The 19,788-nt window shown below is 42.0% G+C and overlaps 1 protein-coding gene across 2 annotated transcripts in view; it reads right to left on the bottom strand.

The window, feature by feature from the left end:
- The window catches only part of OCA2 (OCA2 melanosomal transmembrane protein), a 698,229-nt gene that overhangs the window by 448,143 nt on the left and 230,298 nt on the right, over positions 1 to 19,788 (bottom strand). For both annotated transcript variants that reach the window (XM_073614631.1, XM_073614632.1), the window contains one exon: positions 3,383 to 3,478. In XM_073614631.1, coding sequence (XP_073470732.1) covers positions 3,383 to 3,478 — 96 coding nt within the window. The remainder of the gene's footprint in view (positions 1 to 3,382; positions 3,479 to 19,788) is intronic.

Raw genomic sequence — 19,788 nt, 5'->3', positions numbered from 1 at the left:
CCAATTTTTTCCTAAAAAAAAAAAAAGGAGTACCTGTCACTACCTATTGCTATCATAGGGGATATTTACATTCCCTGAGATAATAAAGATGATTAAAAAAAAAAAAAAAAAAAATGAAAGGAACAGTTTAAAAATAAGATAAAAAAGCAAAAAAATAAAATTAAAAAAAAAAAAGCTCCCCTGTCCCCCCCCCCCTGCTCTCGCGCAAAGGCGAACGCAAGCGTCGGTCTGGCGTCAAATGTAAACAGCAATTGCATCATGCATGTGAGGTTTTACCGCGAAGGTCAGATCGAGGGCAGTAATTTTAGCAGTAGACCTCCTCTGTAAATCTAAAGTGGTAACCTGTAAAAGCTTTTACAGGCTTTTAAAAATGTATTTAATTTGTCGCCATTGCATGTTTGTGCGCAATTTTAAAGCATGTCATGTTTGGTATCCATGTACTCGACCTAAGATCATCTTTTTTATTTCATCAAACATTTGAGCAATATAGTGTGTTTTAGTGCATTAAAATTGGAAAAAGTGTGTTTTTTCCCCAAAAAATGCATTTAAAAAAAAAAAAAAAAAAAAAAAAAAAAAAAAAAAAAAAAAATCGCTGCGCAAATACTGTGTGAAAAAAAAATGAAACACCCACCATTTTAATCTGTAGGGCATTTGCTTTAAAATGTATAATGTTTTGGGGTTCAAAGTAATTTTCTTGCAAAAAAAAAAATAATTTTTTCATGTAAACAAAAAGTGTCAGAAAGGGCTTTGTCTTCAAGTGGTTAGAAGAATGGGTGATGTGTGACATAAGCTTCTAAATGTTGTGCATAAAATGCCAGGACAGTTCAAAACCCCCCCAAATGACCCCATTTTGGAAAGTAGACACCCCAAGCTATTTGCCGAGAGGCATGTCGAGTCCATGTAATATTTTATATTGTGACACAAGTTGTGGGAAAAAGACAAAATGTATTTTTTTTTTGGCACAACGTTGTCACTAAATGATATATTGCTCAAACATGCCATGGGAATATGTGACATTACACCCCAAAATACATTCTGTTGCTTCTCCTGAGTATGGGGTTACCACATGTGTGAAACTTTTTGGGAGCCTAGCCGCAAACGGGACCCCAAAAACCAAGCACCGCCTTCAGGCTTTCTAAGGGCGTAAATTTTTGATTTCACTCTTCACTGCCTATCACAGTTTCGGAGGCCATGGAATGCCCAGGTGGCACAAACCCCTATTTTGGAAAGTAGACACCCAAAGCTATTTGCTGAGAGGTATAGTGAGTATTTTGCAGACCTCGCTTTTTGTCACAAAGTTTTGAAAACTGAAAAAAGAAAAAAAAAAAGTTTTTCTTCTTAACTTTCTTCATTTTCAAAAATAAATGAGAGCTGCAAAATACTCACCATGCCTCTCAGCAAATAGCTTGGGGTGTCTACTTTCCAAAATGGGGTCATGGGGGGGGGGGGGGGGGCGGCTTTGTTTCATTTTCAGAGTGCTCAGAGGATTGCTTCTTTTTCTTCAACAAGGCTGCCTTCCACAAGTCCTATTATTCCATGAACTTTATGGACATTATTATAGCCCTCATGAACATTATTACAGCCTAATGTCATTCAGAATGTTATCCTTTTTTCCTTTCTTAAAACTGTATTGTTTTTGTACATTAATTCCCCATTGGGAGCAATAGAGATAGGGGTGTACACTGTGTTGGGCTCAGCGCTCACTTTATCCTTATAAGTTGCCAGGGTTCATAAGGTCAAATTGGTCTTCAAATGATACGTCACTGCCTGGGTGCTACAGGACAGCAAAGTGGCAAAATGTCCGATAGAAAATACGATTTTCTGGTAAAGCATGCTTAGGAGGGGGCCACACAAAAAGTAGCCTAGGGGCCCATGACCACCTTAATCCTCCACTGACTGTTATCCAAGCTGAAGCCCATGTGAAAGAGGCTTTAGACTAGTTACTTATTTTTTTTTATATATATAAGATTTTTAAAAACACATTTTTATTGAATAACTGCACTGAATTGGTGTTTAACGGTCAAACAGTAACGGTTTGACGAACTGGTGTTTAACATCTCATCATACTCCACACCTATTGTATAACTGTATGAAGTGTAAAATGACACTTTAACCATTTTAATACTGGGCACTTTCACAGATTTCCTTCCCAGGCCAATTTTCAGCTTTCAGCGCTCCTGCACATTCAATAAGAATTGCACGGTCATGCAACACTGTACCCAAATTACACTTTTATCATTTTGTTCACACAAATAGAGCTTTCTTTTGGTGGTATTTATTCACAAATCAGTTTTTTTATTTTTTGCAATATAAGCGAGAAAAAAAAAAAATTTCTACCTTCTGTTTTAAAAGAAATCCAATAATAAAAAAAAAAAAAATCCCGTTAAGTGTATAATAACTGGTTTGTGTGATCACGGACATATGTACGCAGAGGATCATGAAAATGTGCGCAGATGATCATTGGGACATATGATTTTACTGTTACATATGTGGGGGACAGGTGTTTACTGTGTGGGGACACGGAGTCCTTGATCAGTGTGTAAAAAGCCGATACTCACTGATCACCAGCCAGCTTCAGTGATCCGCTCTCCTCACTGACAGCTTCCGTGTGAGGAAAGAGCAGCTGATCGCCTAGCAACCGGCTCTCCATTCTCATGACGGCTGTGATTGGACACGCCATCATGTGATCAGGAGGGCCAATCACAGAGCCCTCCTGCTGATCAGAGAAGCGCCTTGTCCAGGTGACACAAGTGCACCGGGGCTGCACGGGCACGATCCCCCTCCTCCTAAGGGATGTTCCTGAACATCCACTCAGAAGGAGGAAGTGCCCACCCGGCCGTATATGTGCAGTGGCCGGGTGAGAGGTGGTTAAGGGAGACTTCATTTAATAAAAGCTTATATTCATGGCAGCCATTAAGACTACTACAAAAAATATTTGTATCGGTTATGGATATTTGATTCATGACAAATGTCCCCATACATGTGTAATCTCTCTCACCCACAGATGGTGTAATGAGCAAGCTGACAACGTGCTTTAAAATGGCTGCCACATATTCAATTGACCATGCGGTTGGGGGGGCGGGGGGATACTGGAAATAGGAGTTTATGTTCAAGTCTTGTTATTTGGTGTATTGTTTATGGTAACTTATGTGTTTGAAACTATGTTGATGTCCAGTAAAGTTTTACTTTTTATCAAAACTGCTCTTGGTTTGCGTTTCATTTTAAAGGAGAGGAGCACACACAGCATCTCTGCCCGCCCATCCCATATGTTGCCTATTCACAGAAGCCTTTGTATTTTGGGAATGACTTGAACTTAGGAAAAAAAAAAAAAAAAAGCTTTCAACTTACTTTAGGAAATTTAGAAAAAAAATGTATCACGTACCTTTTATTTTCAGGAGAAAATGTTAACAGAGGTGTTTTCTCTGTATAAACAGTGTCTTTCATCTGGTTGATTACCTTGGTCAGCTTAAAGGGATACCTGTAATTAAACACCATGGTTGTGAGCAAGCTGTAGTTAAAGTATACCTGCATGTTTGATAAACTATATTAGATAACAGTCAAAAACAGGCATAGATAGATAGCTGCACATTATTTCCCCCCCGTGTTATTGAGTGCCTCAAGAGCCCCTGAATCTGAAGTACTCAACATGCAAATACTGCCTTCCAGAAAGTAAGTTTTGCCACTCCAGCTGCCCCTTGCCATTGTACCCCCCTTGGTTGCTGATGTTAAAACCATTTTATTAAGGTAGGCAAGATTGCATGGCTGACATTACATTTTAAATGTCATATTGATGTCAAGTGTCCAAAGTCTGGAAGCTCCTAGATGACGTAAGGTATGTGCAGGCACAGCTATGCATCTGTCAAACATTAGTAGATGTGATGAATTCAGAAAGAAATTGAATCTCCTGAGTTGTACACTTGTCCAGGGCCAAATCACTCAGAAAAACTGAGGGGCTCAGGCTGGCAGGGTCGAAATATGGCCTTTGTTATATGCTCCTGTGAGGAGGGGGAACTGCGCAGTCACAGCTGATTGGGCCAGTGTTAGAAAAAAAAGCCAAGGATAAATCCAAGGAAAACTCAAAGCTCACTTACCGACCAGCCCATGGGACATCCAAAGTAACCTGTCTAACAGTATGTGCTAAAAACAAGGGTTTAGTCTGCGTACATTTGCAAATACATGCGTAAGCTACAGGCCCCGCCAAGGCACCCTGGTATCTGTTGGCAGGGGCCTGTAGCTTACGCATGCATTTGCAAATGTGTGCAGACCAAACCCCTGTTTTTAAAACGCATAGTGTTAGACAGGTTAATTTGTCTGCAGGCTGGTCGGTAAGTGAGCTTGGAGTTTTCCTTGGATTTATCCTTGACTTTTTTCTAACATATGTTGCCTTCCGATGCCGCTTGCTGCAATGGCCAGTTATAGGTGGGGGTAGTGGCTTTCTTTTTTGTATGAGTGGGCAAGTGGCCTGCTCTCGTGTATGCATCACATAGTGAACCACCGTAACAGTTTTTAAACCACTATAATAATCCCCTAATAAAACAATAACTTACATAATGTATACATGTCATTCCACAAAACACAAAAAGGAAGAGAAACACAAAAAGCATTATTCCTGCTAACAGATGTATACACTCACCCCAGCCAAAAGAAAAGATATACAGGATTAGAGAAAGGTGGCAGCATGAGAGAGTATCTCAATTTTGGAGGAGAAGATCCACAAAATTACCACTGTTAAATTCTTACCCAAACAGGTGCCATCTTTTTGGTGGATACCTATACATGGAGGGGAACAGGAAAACCAGGAGATCCTCCTACCACAGGACAAGGTAGCAAGACTGATGGAAGAGATCAATGTCTCCCCAACACAGTTACCATCAAGAAGAACATGAGGGTGCTGGGCCTCATGACATCCTCCATACCGGCCATCACGTGGGCACAACTGCACACAAGACCACTACAAAACTTCAATCTGAGTCAGTGGGACAGGAACCCATGCTCCTTGGAGTCCTGCGTCACAATCCCATTAGAGATCAAACTTCGCTGCAATGGTGGCTCAAACCACACATATACAGCCAGGGACGCTTCTAGACACAAATGAATGTGATCCAGATAACTACAGATGCCAGCACCACAGGCTGGAGAGCACACTTAGCAGAACACCTGGCCCAAGGCTTTTGGAACCAGGACTGGTCTCTTGCCTCATCGAACATGAGAGATGGAGGCAGTACGTCTAGTGCTGAAATCTTTCAAAACATAGATCAAGGACAGACATATCCAAATACAAAACAGACAACGCTACAACCATAGCATACATAGATAAGTTGAAGGGATCTGGTTCCCCCTATGTCTACAGCAGACACAATCCTGAAGTGGGCGGAAGAAAACAGTCAATATCCGTCATACACCTGGGAGGGTCAGAAAATATCCTAGCAGATTACCCAAGCAGAAACCAGGTACGGCGTACAGAATGGGCCCTAGAACAGGCAACCTTCGATTGGATAGCTCAGATCTGGGAGACCCCTTCAGTAGACCTATTCGCGTCAAGACAAGGTCCCGAGATTCTTCTCCCTCTCCCCAGGGGACGGGTGCATGGCAGTGAATGCCCTGGCTCAAGACTGGTCATTCCCACTAGGGTATGCGCCCCCCCCCCCCCCCCAACGATCCTAATCCCCAGGGTCATCAAAAAAAAAAAAAAAAAATAGAGAAGGCCACAGTTATCCCCCTCTTGGCCGCAGAGCATGGTTCAGCCATTTAATGAATATGAGCAGTCAGCCGCATTTCCTATTACCAAAGGAACCAGAGCTACTAATGCAGGGACCAATCCGGCACATGAACATCAAAATCCTAAAGCTTTCAGCCTGGCTCCTGAAAGGATAGTGTTACAAAACAAAGGCCTATCAGACAAAGTGGTGAATACCATCTTAGCCAGTAGAAAGAAAGTCACACAGGCAATAGACAAAATTCTTCAAAAAAAGTTTGTAGCTTGGTGCTCGGAAAAAGGAGGGCGGGGGGGAAAGAATTATTCCAACCATCTTGGACTTTCTACAAGAGGGCACAGATAAGAATATAATCACACAACACCTTAAAAAAGGTACAGGTGGCAGCCCTATCCTCCTTCCTTGATGCAAGGCTAGTGAAAGACCCGCTCATAAAAGCGATTTGTCCTCTCGGTCAAAAAATCAAAGCCTACAAGGGCCAAGAAATTCCCCTCATGGGACCCATCAACAGTATTGAAGGGGTTCCTCTCCACTCCTTTTGAGCCTATAGATGAGTGCTCAGATAAAACATTAACACTAAAAACTGTAGTATTGGTATCCCTGATATCAGCAAGAAGAGTCAGGGAGGTTCAGGCACTGTCAAACCTGGAACCATACTGTACGATTCTGTTAGACAAAATAGTCCTCTCGCCTGATCTGGCCTTTCTACCGAAAGTCCCCTCAACATTCCACAGGTTTCAGAACATTATCAAACCCTCCTTCACAGCTAATCTTTATAGCAACAAAAGGGAAACATGACAGAATAGATGTCAGAAGAATCCTTATAGCCCATCTAGAAAGGACCAAGGACTGACGAAAGACCTCATCTCTCTTTGTCCTATAATCAGTGAAAAAAAAAGGTCAGCAAGCTTCAAAGATCTCTATAGTGAGATGGATCAAAATGGGCATCGCACTGGCATAACAGTCCCAGAACCTACACCCGCCAGAAAGAATCACAGCCCACTGTACCAGAGCATGGGCCTCCTCGTTCTCAGCAAAAGCTGAGGCTACACCGGTGCAGATCTGCAGGGCAGGGACATGGTCGAGCTTTAAGACCTTCGTGAGGCACTCTCTCATTGACCGCCTGTCCTACCAAGATCAAACTTTCGGTAGGACATCGCTCCAGACGGTGGACCCCCCCCCCCGCCAAGTAAGTATTCCTTGCTACATCCTCTCAGATTCTGCCCTGGAAGACAACTTGAGAAAACAAACAGGTAGTTAGGTACCTGGTAACTCCTTTTCTAGGAAGTCTTCCAGGGCGGCACTCATTCCCTCCAAAAAACAAAACAAAAAAAAAAAGGAAAATTAATCGGAATTCAGTGGAAAACCATGATAATCACCTGTTGTTCCATCTGTACTTTTATATTACTGAGGCATGTGCAGTCTTCTTAGAATGGTGGACATTGTGTTTCCTGTAGGAGGAGCCTATCTCTCAGATGCTACTACATGGCAATACATTAAAAATACCTTCCCTCCTGTCCTGAAGTGGATAAAAAATACACATAAAACTACTTTGTCAAGAAAAGCTGTATAAATTAACGTGCTATAAAAATGTAACCCATATGTACATTGCTGGGGGTATTTTGGAAGGTTCTTACCGTGTATAAGGATATTTTTAAACCTATTTTATCATCAAATGCAATCAATTATCTGATTTTTTTTTTCAAAGCTTTTTCTGATATTCTTGAATGTAATTCTCTTCATTTGATATTTTATTGTATGTGTCTATATCTACCCCTCTATTGCAAAAAAAAAAAAAAAAAACAAACACACACACAAGAAAGTAAAGTCAAGCTTGTAAGTCAAAGTAAATTGCATCAAGCACAGAAACACAACAGAATGTCTCCAGTTTTGACAGGAAACCAAAATCTATTGGTTTCTATAAATTACAGTTTTTTATAAAACTATCACTTCACATTGCAACACCTTGTCATGGCTTGATACACATACAGTGGGGACGGAAAGTATTCAGACCCCTTTAAATTTTTCACTCTTTTATATTGCAGCCATTTGCTAAATTTATAAGTTCATTTTTTTCCCTCATTAAAATGTACACACAGCACCCCACATTGACAGAAAAACACAGAATTGACATTTTTGCAGATTAAAAAAGAAAAACTGAAATATCACATGGTCCTAAGTATTCAGACCCTTTGCTCAGTATTTAGTAGAAGCACCCTTTTGATCTAATACAGCCATGAGTCTTTTTGGGAAAGATGCAACAAGTTTTTCACACCTGGATTTGGGGATCCTCTGCCATTCCTCCTTGCAGATCCTCTCCAGTTCTGTCAGGTTGGATGGTAAACGTTGGTGGACAGCCATTTTTAGGTCTCTCCAGAGATGTTCAATTGGGTTTAAGTCAGGACTCTGGCTGGGCTATTCAAGAACAGTCACAGAGTTGTTATGAAGCTACTCCTTTGTTATTTTAGCTGTGTGCTTAGGGTCATTGTCTTGTTGGAAGGTAAACCTTCGGCCCAATCGGAGGTCCTGAGCAGTCTGGAGAAGGGTTTCATCCAGGATGTCCGTTTACTTGGTCGCATTCATCTTTCCCTCAATTGCAACCAGTCGTCCTGTCCCTGCAGCTGAAAAACACCCCCACAGCATGATGCTGCCACCACCATGCTTCACTGTTGGGACTGTATTGGACAGGTGATGAGCAGTGCCTGGTTTTCTCCACACATACCGCTTACAATTAAGGTCAAAAAGTTCTATCTTGGTCTCAGACCAGAGAATATTATTTCTCACCATCTTGGAGTCCTTCAGGTGTTTTTTTAGCAAACTTCATGCGGGCTTTCATGTGTCTTGCACTGAGGAGAGGCTTCCGTTGGGCCACTCTGCCATAAAGCCCCGACTGGTGGAGGGCTGCAGTGATGGTTGACTTTCTACAACTTTCTCCCATCTCCCGACTGCATCTTTGGAGCTCAGCCACAGTGATCTTTGGGTTCTTTTTTACCTCTCTCATCAAGGCTCTTCTCCCCCGATAGCTCAGTTTGGCCGGACGGCCAGCTCTAGGAAGGGTTCTGGTCATCTCAAACGTCTTCCATTTAAGGATTATGGAGGTCATTGTGCTCTTAGGAACCTTAAGTGCAGCAGAAAATTTTTTGTAACCTTGACCAGATCTGTGCCTTGCCACGATTCTGTCTCTGAGCTCTTCAGGCAGATCCTTTGGCCTCATGATTCTCATTTGCTCTGACACGCACTGTGAGCTGTAAAGTCTTATATTGACAGGTGTGTGGCTTTCCTAATCAAGTGCAATCAGTATAATCAAACACAGCTGGACTCAAATGAAGGTGTAGAACAATCTCAAGGATGATCAGAAGAAATGGACAGCACCTGAGTTAAATATATGAGTGTCACAGCAAAGGGTCTGAATACTTAGGACCATGTGATACATTTTAGTTTTTCTTTTTTAATAAATCTGCAAAAATGTCAACAATTCTGTTTTTCTGTCAATATGGGGTGCTGTGTGTACATTGAGGAAAAAAAAATGAACTTTTGATTTGATTTTAGCAAATGACTACAATATAACAGAGTGAAAAATTTAAGGGGGTCTGAATACTTTCCGTCCCCACTGTACATGGTACACTTATGCACGTTTGCTATATGGGAATTTTTTTTGCATGTAGAATTGATAAGTTTTTGATCCAAACAAAAGTTCAGCTTTTGCGTTTAAGTGCAGTAGAAAGCATGATGAATGTCGTTAACACCACAGCTCCTTTTAGTACTGTATATGTTATTGTAATAACTAGGATTAATCAGTCAGCCACCATGGTGACTCACTTGCTGCCTCAATGATGCTTAAAATCAGTTCTCCCTTTCACCCATTAATAGTTCACAGACAGTAAAGATCTTTACTGCAAAGTGCTTTGTAAAAGAAGCAATTCTCACTGGCAAACATGATTAACAATTGACAGATGACTGCTCTCGTAGAAATTGCCTGTCCCAAGCTTTATAGTCCAACTGTGAAGGATATAGATTTGGTGCAGTTCTGCATACTGCTTTGCACATACAGTTGCAGCGAAGAGTATAGCAATCTGACTTTTTCCAAAAAAAAACTTAGCTTGTTATTAAAGAAGTTGAAAATGTCACAAGTAAATGGCAACCATTAATCTTTAATTTTAACATCCATATAATCAGTCACTTTTCACGTGCTTTATGAATTAAAGTAGAACTATTGTAGAACTACCCCCATAGGAGCTGTTGGATAAGACGTGTGTTCTTTGCCTCAACCTTCTTAAGGACCTCAGCCCTCTGATACACCAGGTTAAAAGGGTTGTAAAAGGTTAATTTTTTTAATCTTATTTAAATAACATACATGTTATACTTGCCTCCTCCATTGACACAGACAGCAGGACTCGCGCCCCCCCCCCCCCCCGCTGCTCACATGTCACTGGATTTGAGTGACAGCAGCAGGAGCCGGTGGCTCCTGCTGCTATAAATCTATCCAATGAGGACCAGAGACAGCGGCTGGAGCTGCTATGCATGTCCCCGTCATGGGAAAGATCGGGTTCAGGTAAGTAAAAGGGGGGCTCTGGGGGGCTGCTGCACTACAGAAGGTATTTCACCTTCATGCATAGAATGCATGAAGGTGAAAAACCTTGAGGTTTAAGTGTAAAAACATACATTGCCACAGGGATCCACTGAAACTAATACTTTGTACCTAATAGTGTTGTGCTATATCAAAGAAAACTGGTACCAAACCATCGAGCAAAGACAAACTTAATATAATTCTCACCCAATATGGTTGGTAACTAATACTAATTGTAATAACACAATTTAGATTAACAGTAGGGATCAGGCATAAGAGGACACTTGGTGTCCAGATCAGTATAAACATTAGCAAGTCCACCTCAAGTGCAGCAGTGAGCAATAGTAAAGTTTGATTTACAGAGTGCTGGAGCTATACTATACTGCCATTGCATTTATGGTGGGGTATGCACTTTCCAAAAGGGAAAAAAAAAAAAAAAAAAAAAAGAAAGGCAGCAGAACAAAAGGGGGAATTTAATGGAAGGGAAAGTCCTTTGAAATGTTCTTCTGATGGCCATCATTGAGAACTTTTAAAAGATATTCGGTACACTTAACAGGTGCAAGGTAGATGTGGTTCAAATGTGGCAAAGGTTTGGTATAATGTGGTACAGGCTTGGTATAGATCAGTGGTTCTCAACTCCAGTCCTCGGGACCCACCAACAGACCAGATTTTAAGTATTACCTTGGGGAGTTGCAGACTAGAATACTGCAATCACTGAGCAGCAAGTGATATCACCTGTGATGTATTTCAGCTATCTTGCAAACCTGGCCTGTTGGTGGGTCCTGAGGACTGGAGTTGAGAACCACTGGTATAGATGCAGTGTAGGTTAAGAATAAGTGCTGTATAGCGTGCAGTATGGATAAAGTACATTTGGTGTCCTGCTCTCAGTGGCTCAGTCTCTGCTAGCAGTATCAGCAATACATGAATAACCCCCTCACCAGTCCCTGGTATGCTGTGGTGACCTCTCACTGTAGGAGGAGGGGCACTTGGTCTCTCCCCAAAAGTCACCCCCAGTGATCAGGCTCAGACTATGCTAGTATGGCCTCTCACTGGCAGGCAATCAACCAGCCAGGAGGTGCTCTCTCTCTCTAACTCCTCTCAGTGCCAAGAGGAAGAACTTTCCTGGGCAGTTTATTAAATATTAGCTCTCCTCCTCTACTGAACAGTTCCTCTTCAGATCTGTAGTGTAAGGGGTCTATTTTTCCCCCCATTATACAGCTGCCGTCTCAAATTACAACTCGCAGTATCTCAGTAAGTAGGGGAGGCAATGTCTTCTCCTCTATATTGCTGTAGCCTAACACCTGGATACACTATGCTCCCTTCTAACGATGTGACATCTGTGAACCTATTCACCGCTAACAACTTTGGGGTTCAAGATTTCTGGGCATCGCAATAAGCCTGGTTGGGACGATTTAATTCCTGAGTTAATTTGCAGATGTCAGAATTGTACATTAAATCGTGTATGCAGAGCCCCATTTACAGTTTTGGAAGATTGTGAAGATAATTGCAAGGATCCTATATTCCAGTTGACATGGTATGTCTCGAAAGAGAAAAAAAAAAAAAAGAAGACGACCTAGGTAGGACACACCTCAGAGATCCTTAGTTTCAAAGTGTTCATTGAGTGTTGTACTCATTTTTGCAATTTCCTAATCCTTCATGATATTAAAATCATAGAAAGAAGCAGATGCCTCCACTTCCCATTTGTAAAAATTTAGAGTATAGATATGGGTGGCCTTTACTTCTTGTGATCTTTCCACCCAAGACTTTTTTGTATTCCATGCTCTGACTGTTTAAATCTGTACAATGATCCATGTAACTTACAAACAAGATGTTCTTTTCCAGATAATATGCAGACACACACAGTATCTAGGGGTATATAGATTGTGACATGATGAAAGGCGAGGTGATTGATGAACTCATGCAAGGTGAAACTTAATGTTCATTTGCAGAGAACTAAGGTGGAATCCGGTCTGGGTTTTACCAGCCACCTTGGCAGGGTTGGTTCCGGACCAGATTTTGCTGTTCACTTGTGTCCACTTGTGTATAAATAAAGCAGGACTGGAGCAAAGAATTGCTCTTGGCCTGAGACTCAGGAGGCCATACCTGAGAGAGCGCTACTGATGTGATCTCTGCTTTGTGAGACAGAAAAAAAAGGTTTACATTGTCTATGTTTTGTGGGTGACGGGGAGAAGCCCTTCACCTATGAGGTAGGATCCTGAACGGTTTAGTTAGTGCCTGCATGACAAGGATTTATTTTCTGTTTTGTTTGATTTTCATGCAACCTTTTAAAAATTAAAATTGCTGTTTGGACTACCCTTTTTCCCAGGGAAGGTGATCCCCATTGAGCTAATCCCCAACAAGATATACCTTTAGATACAGTGCCATGTACAACTCCTCTTTAAAGTTATGTTTGAGAATGTACTTTGTTTTTCAACTGGAACAACAGTAGTATCAAAGTGTTCACCATATAAGAAACCTCCCAGGATTATATTCCGACAGCAGGACTCCATCAGAATACACTGATGAATGGCTGTGGCAAACGGATTGAGAAAAATCGTCCCACAAGCTTGTCAACTGACTTGTCAACTGTTGAACAGGCACGGCATCACGGATCAATATTTTGCCGGACTCTGCTTAACCGCATGAATGTGAATCCATCTATGGCCAGCTTTAGGGAGTAGCTCATCAAAAATCACTTTTGCTGCAGAAGATACCCAAAACCTGACTTGTGTCTTATCCTTCACAAATGCTAGAGATGACATTTCTGGGGGCATTCTGTACACCATAGTTTGCCATATTCCAATTAATTTATAGAAAGTCTCACAGCTGTAGATTGAAAAGGACCAATATTTTTAACATTAAATTACACTATGGAATCTTCAGCAATTGTAGCTACTATTTTTTTCACACAAAAGTGGAATTGCCCTTTAAAAACAATGGACATCTAACTGCATGATTACCCTGAGGTAATTTTTGTAAGTTACCAAACTTGGAGCTGGTTCAGGCAGGTCATCTTTTCATCAGTTTTAAACTACATTTGTGTCTCATCAACAGGCAGCATTTGCATTTCTTCTCATGGCAGGGTCTCAGACACTGGTGATGTACGAACCATATGACAGGCAACTAACCGGGATGGCACTTATTGGCTCACAGATTTTCTGATTGAGGTTGCAGGCGGTTTAGGTTTTTCTTTACAGAAGATAAATCATTGTTGCCAATTTCAATTTCAGTGATGTTGTGTTTCTTTTCCTGTAGTACTGGTGTGGCTTATCTCTGATTGTTGTTCAGACAGTGCTGTCATTTGAGATTCGACACTTCCACACAAGATGGCAGCTAGCTACAGCTTTTCATGTCCCGTACGTGATATCGTTACATGAGGGGGGACACATTTGCAACTTGGCTCTTTCTCAAAGTGGCGATTTCTACAAGTGAAATGCACTTCTGACTCTGCACTTCAGCGAAGGCACAAAGTGAAAGGACACAAGATAAACACTTTGAAAACCAGCACACAGACATCAGGTGAACTTGTTTATTCCTTTAACGTTTTCCTTGGAACATGCTTTCTCTACCACTGCTTTTGACAACTCTGCCCTCCATCCTAAAACTATCTCTCCTTCACCCCACAGTATAATATAATATAATATAATATAATATAATATAATATAATATCTATCTATCACCCTCACTCTTGTCCTGTCCTTATTACTGCACCCACCAACTCCTGCTAATTCTAAATCCACTAAAAATCTCCAAGACCCTGGGGCATGTCACTTCATATAAATCCCACTCCCATATTACCTCCCTCACCCTCTTGCTTCTCCTAACCTCTGGAGATATATCCCCAAACCCTGGGTCTCCATCATTTAACTCTACCCCATGCACCCATCACCCTGCACCCTCTGGCAGCAGCCGCCACAATCAACACAATTTAATTCCCATTTCTATTCTTCCCAAATCCAGACTCCCTTTCTCTTGTGCCCTTTGGAACTCGCGCTGTCTGCAACAAGCTCACCTTTCTCCATGACCTCTTTATTGCCAACTCATTTAACCTACTCGCCATTACCGAAACCTGGCTCCACAAATCCGACACTGCATCTTCTGCTGCCCTATCCCATGGTGGTCTTCTCTGGACTCACTCCCCCAGATCCAGCGGACGTAAGGGAGGAGGTGTCAGAATCCTTCTAGCCCCACATAGCACCTTTCAGGTACTTCAGCCACCTCCCTCTCTGTCACTCTCCTCTTTTGAAGCACACTGTATTCGCCTTTTCACTCCAATTTCTTTAAGGATAGCTGTGATCTACAGGCCCCCTGGACCAGTATCAACCTTTCTTGAAGACTTCTCTGCCTGGCTACCCTACTTTCTTTCTTCTGAAATCCCCACTATCATTCTCGGGGACTTCAACATCCCTATTAATACTAACACTCCTTCCACTTCCAAACTTCTCAGCCTAGCATCCTCCTTTGACCTGAAGCAGTGGATACATGCTCCTACTCACTCAGAAGGCAATATCCTTGACCTCGTGTTCTCTCACTTTTGCACTCCATGCAACCTCATTAACTATCCATCCCCTCTCTCTGATCACCACCTTATTAGTTTCACTCTCTCCCTCTCCTTCACCTCCTCTCCCTCCAACCACCTTAAAGTTACCCGCAGAAACCTACGTCATCTCAACCCTTCTCTTCTCTGCTATCAACAACCTCTATGACAAAATCTCACCCCTATCCTGCACCAACCTAGCCACTTCTGTGTACAACGCTTCACTTCTAGCATCACTGAACTCACTTGCCCCCCTCACTACACACAGAATCAAGCCCAGATCCCTTCAACCTTGGCAAACAGATACTAGAAGTCTGAAAAAAACGTAGTCGTGCTCTGGAGCGCCTGTGGCATAAGACTAAGTCCCAGAGAGATTTCTACCAATATAAATCTGCCCTCCAAAAATACAACTCCAGCCTCCTCTCTGCCAAGCAGACCTATTTTACCACTCTCATTAGCAACTTATCATCCTGTCCCCGTCAACTCTTCTCCACCTTCAACGCTCTACTTCGTCCTCCACCGCCTCCACTCGCCAACTCACTCACTGCACAGGAGATCGCCAATCACTTCAAACAGAAGATTGATACTATTCGCGCTGAGATCTCTACTGTGCCGACACCCTCCACACTTTACACTTCATGCCCACAGGCACAATCATTATTTCCCTCTTTCAACCCCACCACTACAGACGAAGTTGCTAAACTACTTGCTAATGTCCACCTTACCACCTGCCCTCTGGATCCTGTTCCCTCACAAATGCTACGTTCACCCTCTGGCCCTATACTATACTCTCTAACCCACATCTTCAATCTCTCCCTCTCTTCTGGCATCTTCCCTAACTCTCTAAAAACATGCACTTGTCAGACCCATACTTAAAAAGCCCTCACTGGACCCATCCAATCTTAACAACCTACGCCCCATCTCCTTGCTCCCCTTCTTATCCAAACTCCTCGAACGTCTGGTCTACAACCAACGGAGCATCCACCTCGCTGATAATGGCCTTCTCGATCCCCTTCAGTCTGGATTTCGTCCTCAACACTCCACAGAAACTGCTCTCCTAAAACTAACAAACGATCTACTAACGGCCAAAACCAATCGACACTATTCTGTACTCCTACTTCTGGACCTCTCTGCTACCTTTGATACGGTTGACCACCCCCTCCTCCTCAAAAAACTACACGCCTTTGGTCTCCGTGACTGTACACTTCGCTGGTTCTCTTCCTACTTATCCAACCGCACCTTTAGCATTTCTTATAACTCTACTTCCTCCTCTCCTCTTCCTTTCTCTGTCGGGGTCCCTCAGGGTTCTGTTCTTGGACCTCTACTATTTTCAATCTACACTGCCTCCCTGGGTCAACTGATAGCCTCCCATGGCTTCCAATACCACCTCTACGCTGATGACACCCAAATCTATTTCTCTACCCCTCAGCTCACTCCCTCGGTCTCCTCACGTATCAGTAAATTACTCTCAGATATATCAGTCTGGATGTCTCACCACTTCCTTAAACTCAATCTAGCCAAAACCGAACTTCTAATTTTTCCTCCCCCCTATGCCTCTTCCCCTGATCTCTCTGTCAAAATCGATGGCACAACTATAAGCCCATCCCCACATGCCAAGGTTCTAGGTGTAGTCCTAGACTCTGAACTCTCCTTCAAGCAACACATCCAATCACAGTCCAAATCCTGCCGCCTCAACCTCCGCAACATCTCCAAAATACGCCCCTTTTTAACCAATGACACAACAAAGCTCTTAATTCACTCGCTGGTCATCTCTCGCCTTGACTACTTTAACTCCCTTCTTATTGGCTTACCACTACATAGTCTATCACCTCTTCAATCCATTATGAATGCCGCTGCCAGACTCATCCACCTTACCAATCGCTCTGTGTCTGCCACTCCTCTCTGTCAATCCCTCCACTGGCTTCCGCTCGGCCAAAGAATTAAATTCAAAATTCTAACAACTACGTACAAAGCCATCCACAATTTCGCCCCCAGCTACATCACTAGCTTGGTCTCTAAATACCAACCTACTCGCTCTCTTCGTTCCTCTCAACACCTCCTGCTCTCTAGCTCCCTTGTCACCTCCTCCCATGCTCGCCTCCAGGCCTTTTCCAAAGCCTCTCCAATCCTATGGAACTCCTTACCCCAATCTGTCCGCTTATCTCCTACTTTATTACCTTTCAGAAGATCCCTGAAAACCCTTCTCTTCAGAGAAGCCTATCCTACCCACACCTAACAACTGTACTTTCATTTTTTTTTTTTCTTTCCATCAGCTCATCCCCCACAGTTATTACCTTTTGTCTCCACTTGACCCTCCCTTCTAGATTGTAAGCTCTAACAAGCAGGGCCCTCTAATCCCTCCTGAATTAATTTGTTTTGTAAGTGTACTGTCTGCCCTATGTTGTAAAGCGCTGCGCAAACTGTTGGCGCTATATAAATCCTGTATAAAAATAATGTTTCATTAATAAAATTACATATTTGATTATTATTAGTTTGTTGCTGGATGCAGAATTCTGTAACCCTTTTGGGAACCACTAAAATCTAAAAATTTAATGGCCTTTTCACAAGACCTAATTTTGTATGCTTTTGCTTAAGAACATGCAAGTATGTTTTGCTTCCAGCTTCCAAATTCTGCAACTTACTATTTATGTGGTTCACATTTGGTTTCCTGGAGTCTGGGCTTTCATAGTATTACATAGATCTGAGTGAAATTGTATGCCACTACACTTACCTTAATCTAGTTTCTTTATAGTTTCAGAATTCCTGTGTCCAAGACCTCCAAGTGTAAATTTAATGGTTTTCCCACCGACTGTGTCAACCGCCTCTACTATTCAGTTGATACAGCTCATCTGTTTTTTTTCCTTTTAGCAAGCATGTGGTTTTTATTTGCCATAATACTTCTATTATCTCTGATGTTCCTATGTGAGCTTCTTCACTGACCGGTGGTTACTTTTAAGAGTAGCTAAACATAGTATAGTATGATCTTTGATAGGTATGTTTTGGGTGAATGTTTAGGGTAGAGTAGATAACCTTCCCCTATTACAATACAGTATACTGTCCATTAGCTGTTGAAGTTTTTCGGTCTTGCTTTGATCAAAGTGAGTGAAGGCGTTTTTATCATTGGTCATATGGCTGGAAACCCCAGAGTCAAGGTGCCAGGTGACAAAATGAGGAGGTGCCCTCTTTGAAGTGAATGGCCCACTTAAGCTGCATACACACTATTAGATCTTCTGCAGATTTTTGTCTTCAGATTTGCCAAAAACCATATAATATGAGGTCAAACCTTAAGAGTTTCAATTTGTATGCAAATCAGGCAGGCCCTTGCACTAAATGGTTTTGGTAAATCTGAAGATAAAAATCTGCAGAAAATCCAATAGTGTATGGGGTCTAAAATGTGTGCATTTATTTACAAAATTGCATAGCTATTATTGCATGTGCAGTTGTTCTGTGTGAATAGGGGGAAAAAAAAACGGTTTAGGCCATTTCCTATGCTGATGAAATGGTTTTCATTGATTTAAAACAAAAGGTTTAAAAAAAATGCTACATTTGGCCACTAGCTTTTGCTAAGGACCATAGTAAATTCCGAAAAAAAAAAATTCTATTTTAAATCAATGAAAAACATTAGATCTGCTCAGGAAATAGCCCAACAACACTCACTTTTGTTCTATTCACATAGAACGGATGGATATGCACTTTCACTGGGCAAATAATTTGTGAATACACCCCTTTGTATTTCAAGTGTGTTAGATTTCTTCCTTAAAGTTGTTGTAAACCCCATTAATGAAATTTGAACTATGCACATATCTGTAGTGTTTGTCTCTCTCCAAAGCTCTAAGTGTTGTTTCTCTCTGGAGCTTCATTCCTCAGTTATCAGCATGAGTCACGTCTGACAAGTTTTCCGACACATGAGATAACATGAGCTAAAAATTTGTGCCAGAGAGAGCTTAGAGGTAGACGAGCAGTGAGCTTGTCTATTCAGACTACAGCTCTACGTGTTCCTTCATTCCGCTGCTTATGTGGAGGGGGGGGGGGGGGGGGTGTTCCTTTCCTCCAATCAGCACCCACACAGAGCTGATAATCACCATCCCTTTTCTATGCATTTTTCACAGGAAAAACAACCAGACTGCAGCATGGTGGAGTCAACAAGTCAGGAGCAAACATTGACATCAGACCAGGGTTGGTCATCTAATGTAGCAAAATGGATGCTAGAAACAGATGGGACTTGGGGTGGCTTAATGAAAAACAACTGTGTGAATTACCAACAGTGAAAATGACATCACCTGTGCCAAATTCTACAAGTATAGAAAACATGACCTAGGTTTGCATCTTGAGCAAACACTGCCCTAAAGTGAATTGTAATTTTTCAGTGTTTTTAAGAATATAAACCCCAAAATTTGAAAGTGCTCCCAAATTGTGCCTTAACATTCTTATTTCCCTCATGATCCCATGCCTAAAATGTGTGTATTTCCATATTGCCAAAAGCCACAAAACATGTGCCATCTACCATCACTGGGTATCAATGGACGCGTTTTGGGGGTGCAACCCCTTCCTCGTAACTAAAGAAGCTCAGAGGAAGGGGTTGCATCCCCAAAACACATCCATTGATACCCCGTGATGGGAGCTATCACACGTTGATGCACGGTTTTGTGGGTTTAGGAAAAAAGATGTTTGTAACTACACACATTTGCAGCATGGGATCATAAGGGTAATTTAATAGTTATGCCTCTACGTGTAGATGGCTTCAAATTTTGGCTTTTAAAAGGGGTGAGTTCACCCCATATGAGGAAGGCAACATCCACAGTCTTGGCATACTAATGTCTTATTTGGCCTTCTCTTTAGCTAAATCAAACTTTGTACTTTTCTGAGTTTCGGATATGTATCTGATGTTTTGGAACATTAAGCCCCAAAAAAAGGGGAAACAATGCAAAACATACATGTTATACACAGAAGTTCGGTTTGTTTAAAAACGC

This window comes from Aquarana catesbeiana, linkage group LG02 (assembly GCF_042186555.1).
Source record: "Aquarana catesbeiana isolate 2022-GZ linkage group LG02, ASM4218655v1, whole genome shotgun sequence".
NCBI classification, from domain to species: domain Eukaryota; kingdom Metazoa; phylum Chordata; class Amphibia; order Anura; family Ranidae; genus Aquarana; species Aquarana catesbeiana.
This window is presented reverse-complemented; position numbering and strand designations above follow the sequence as displayed.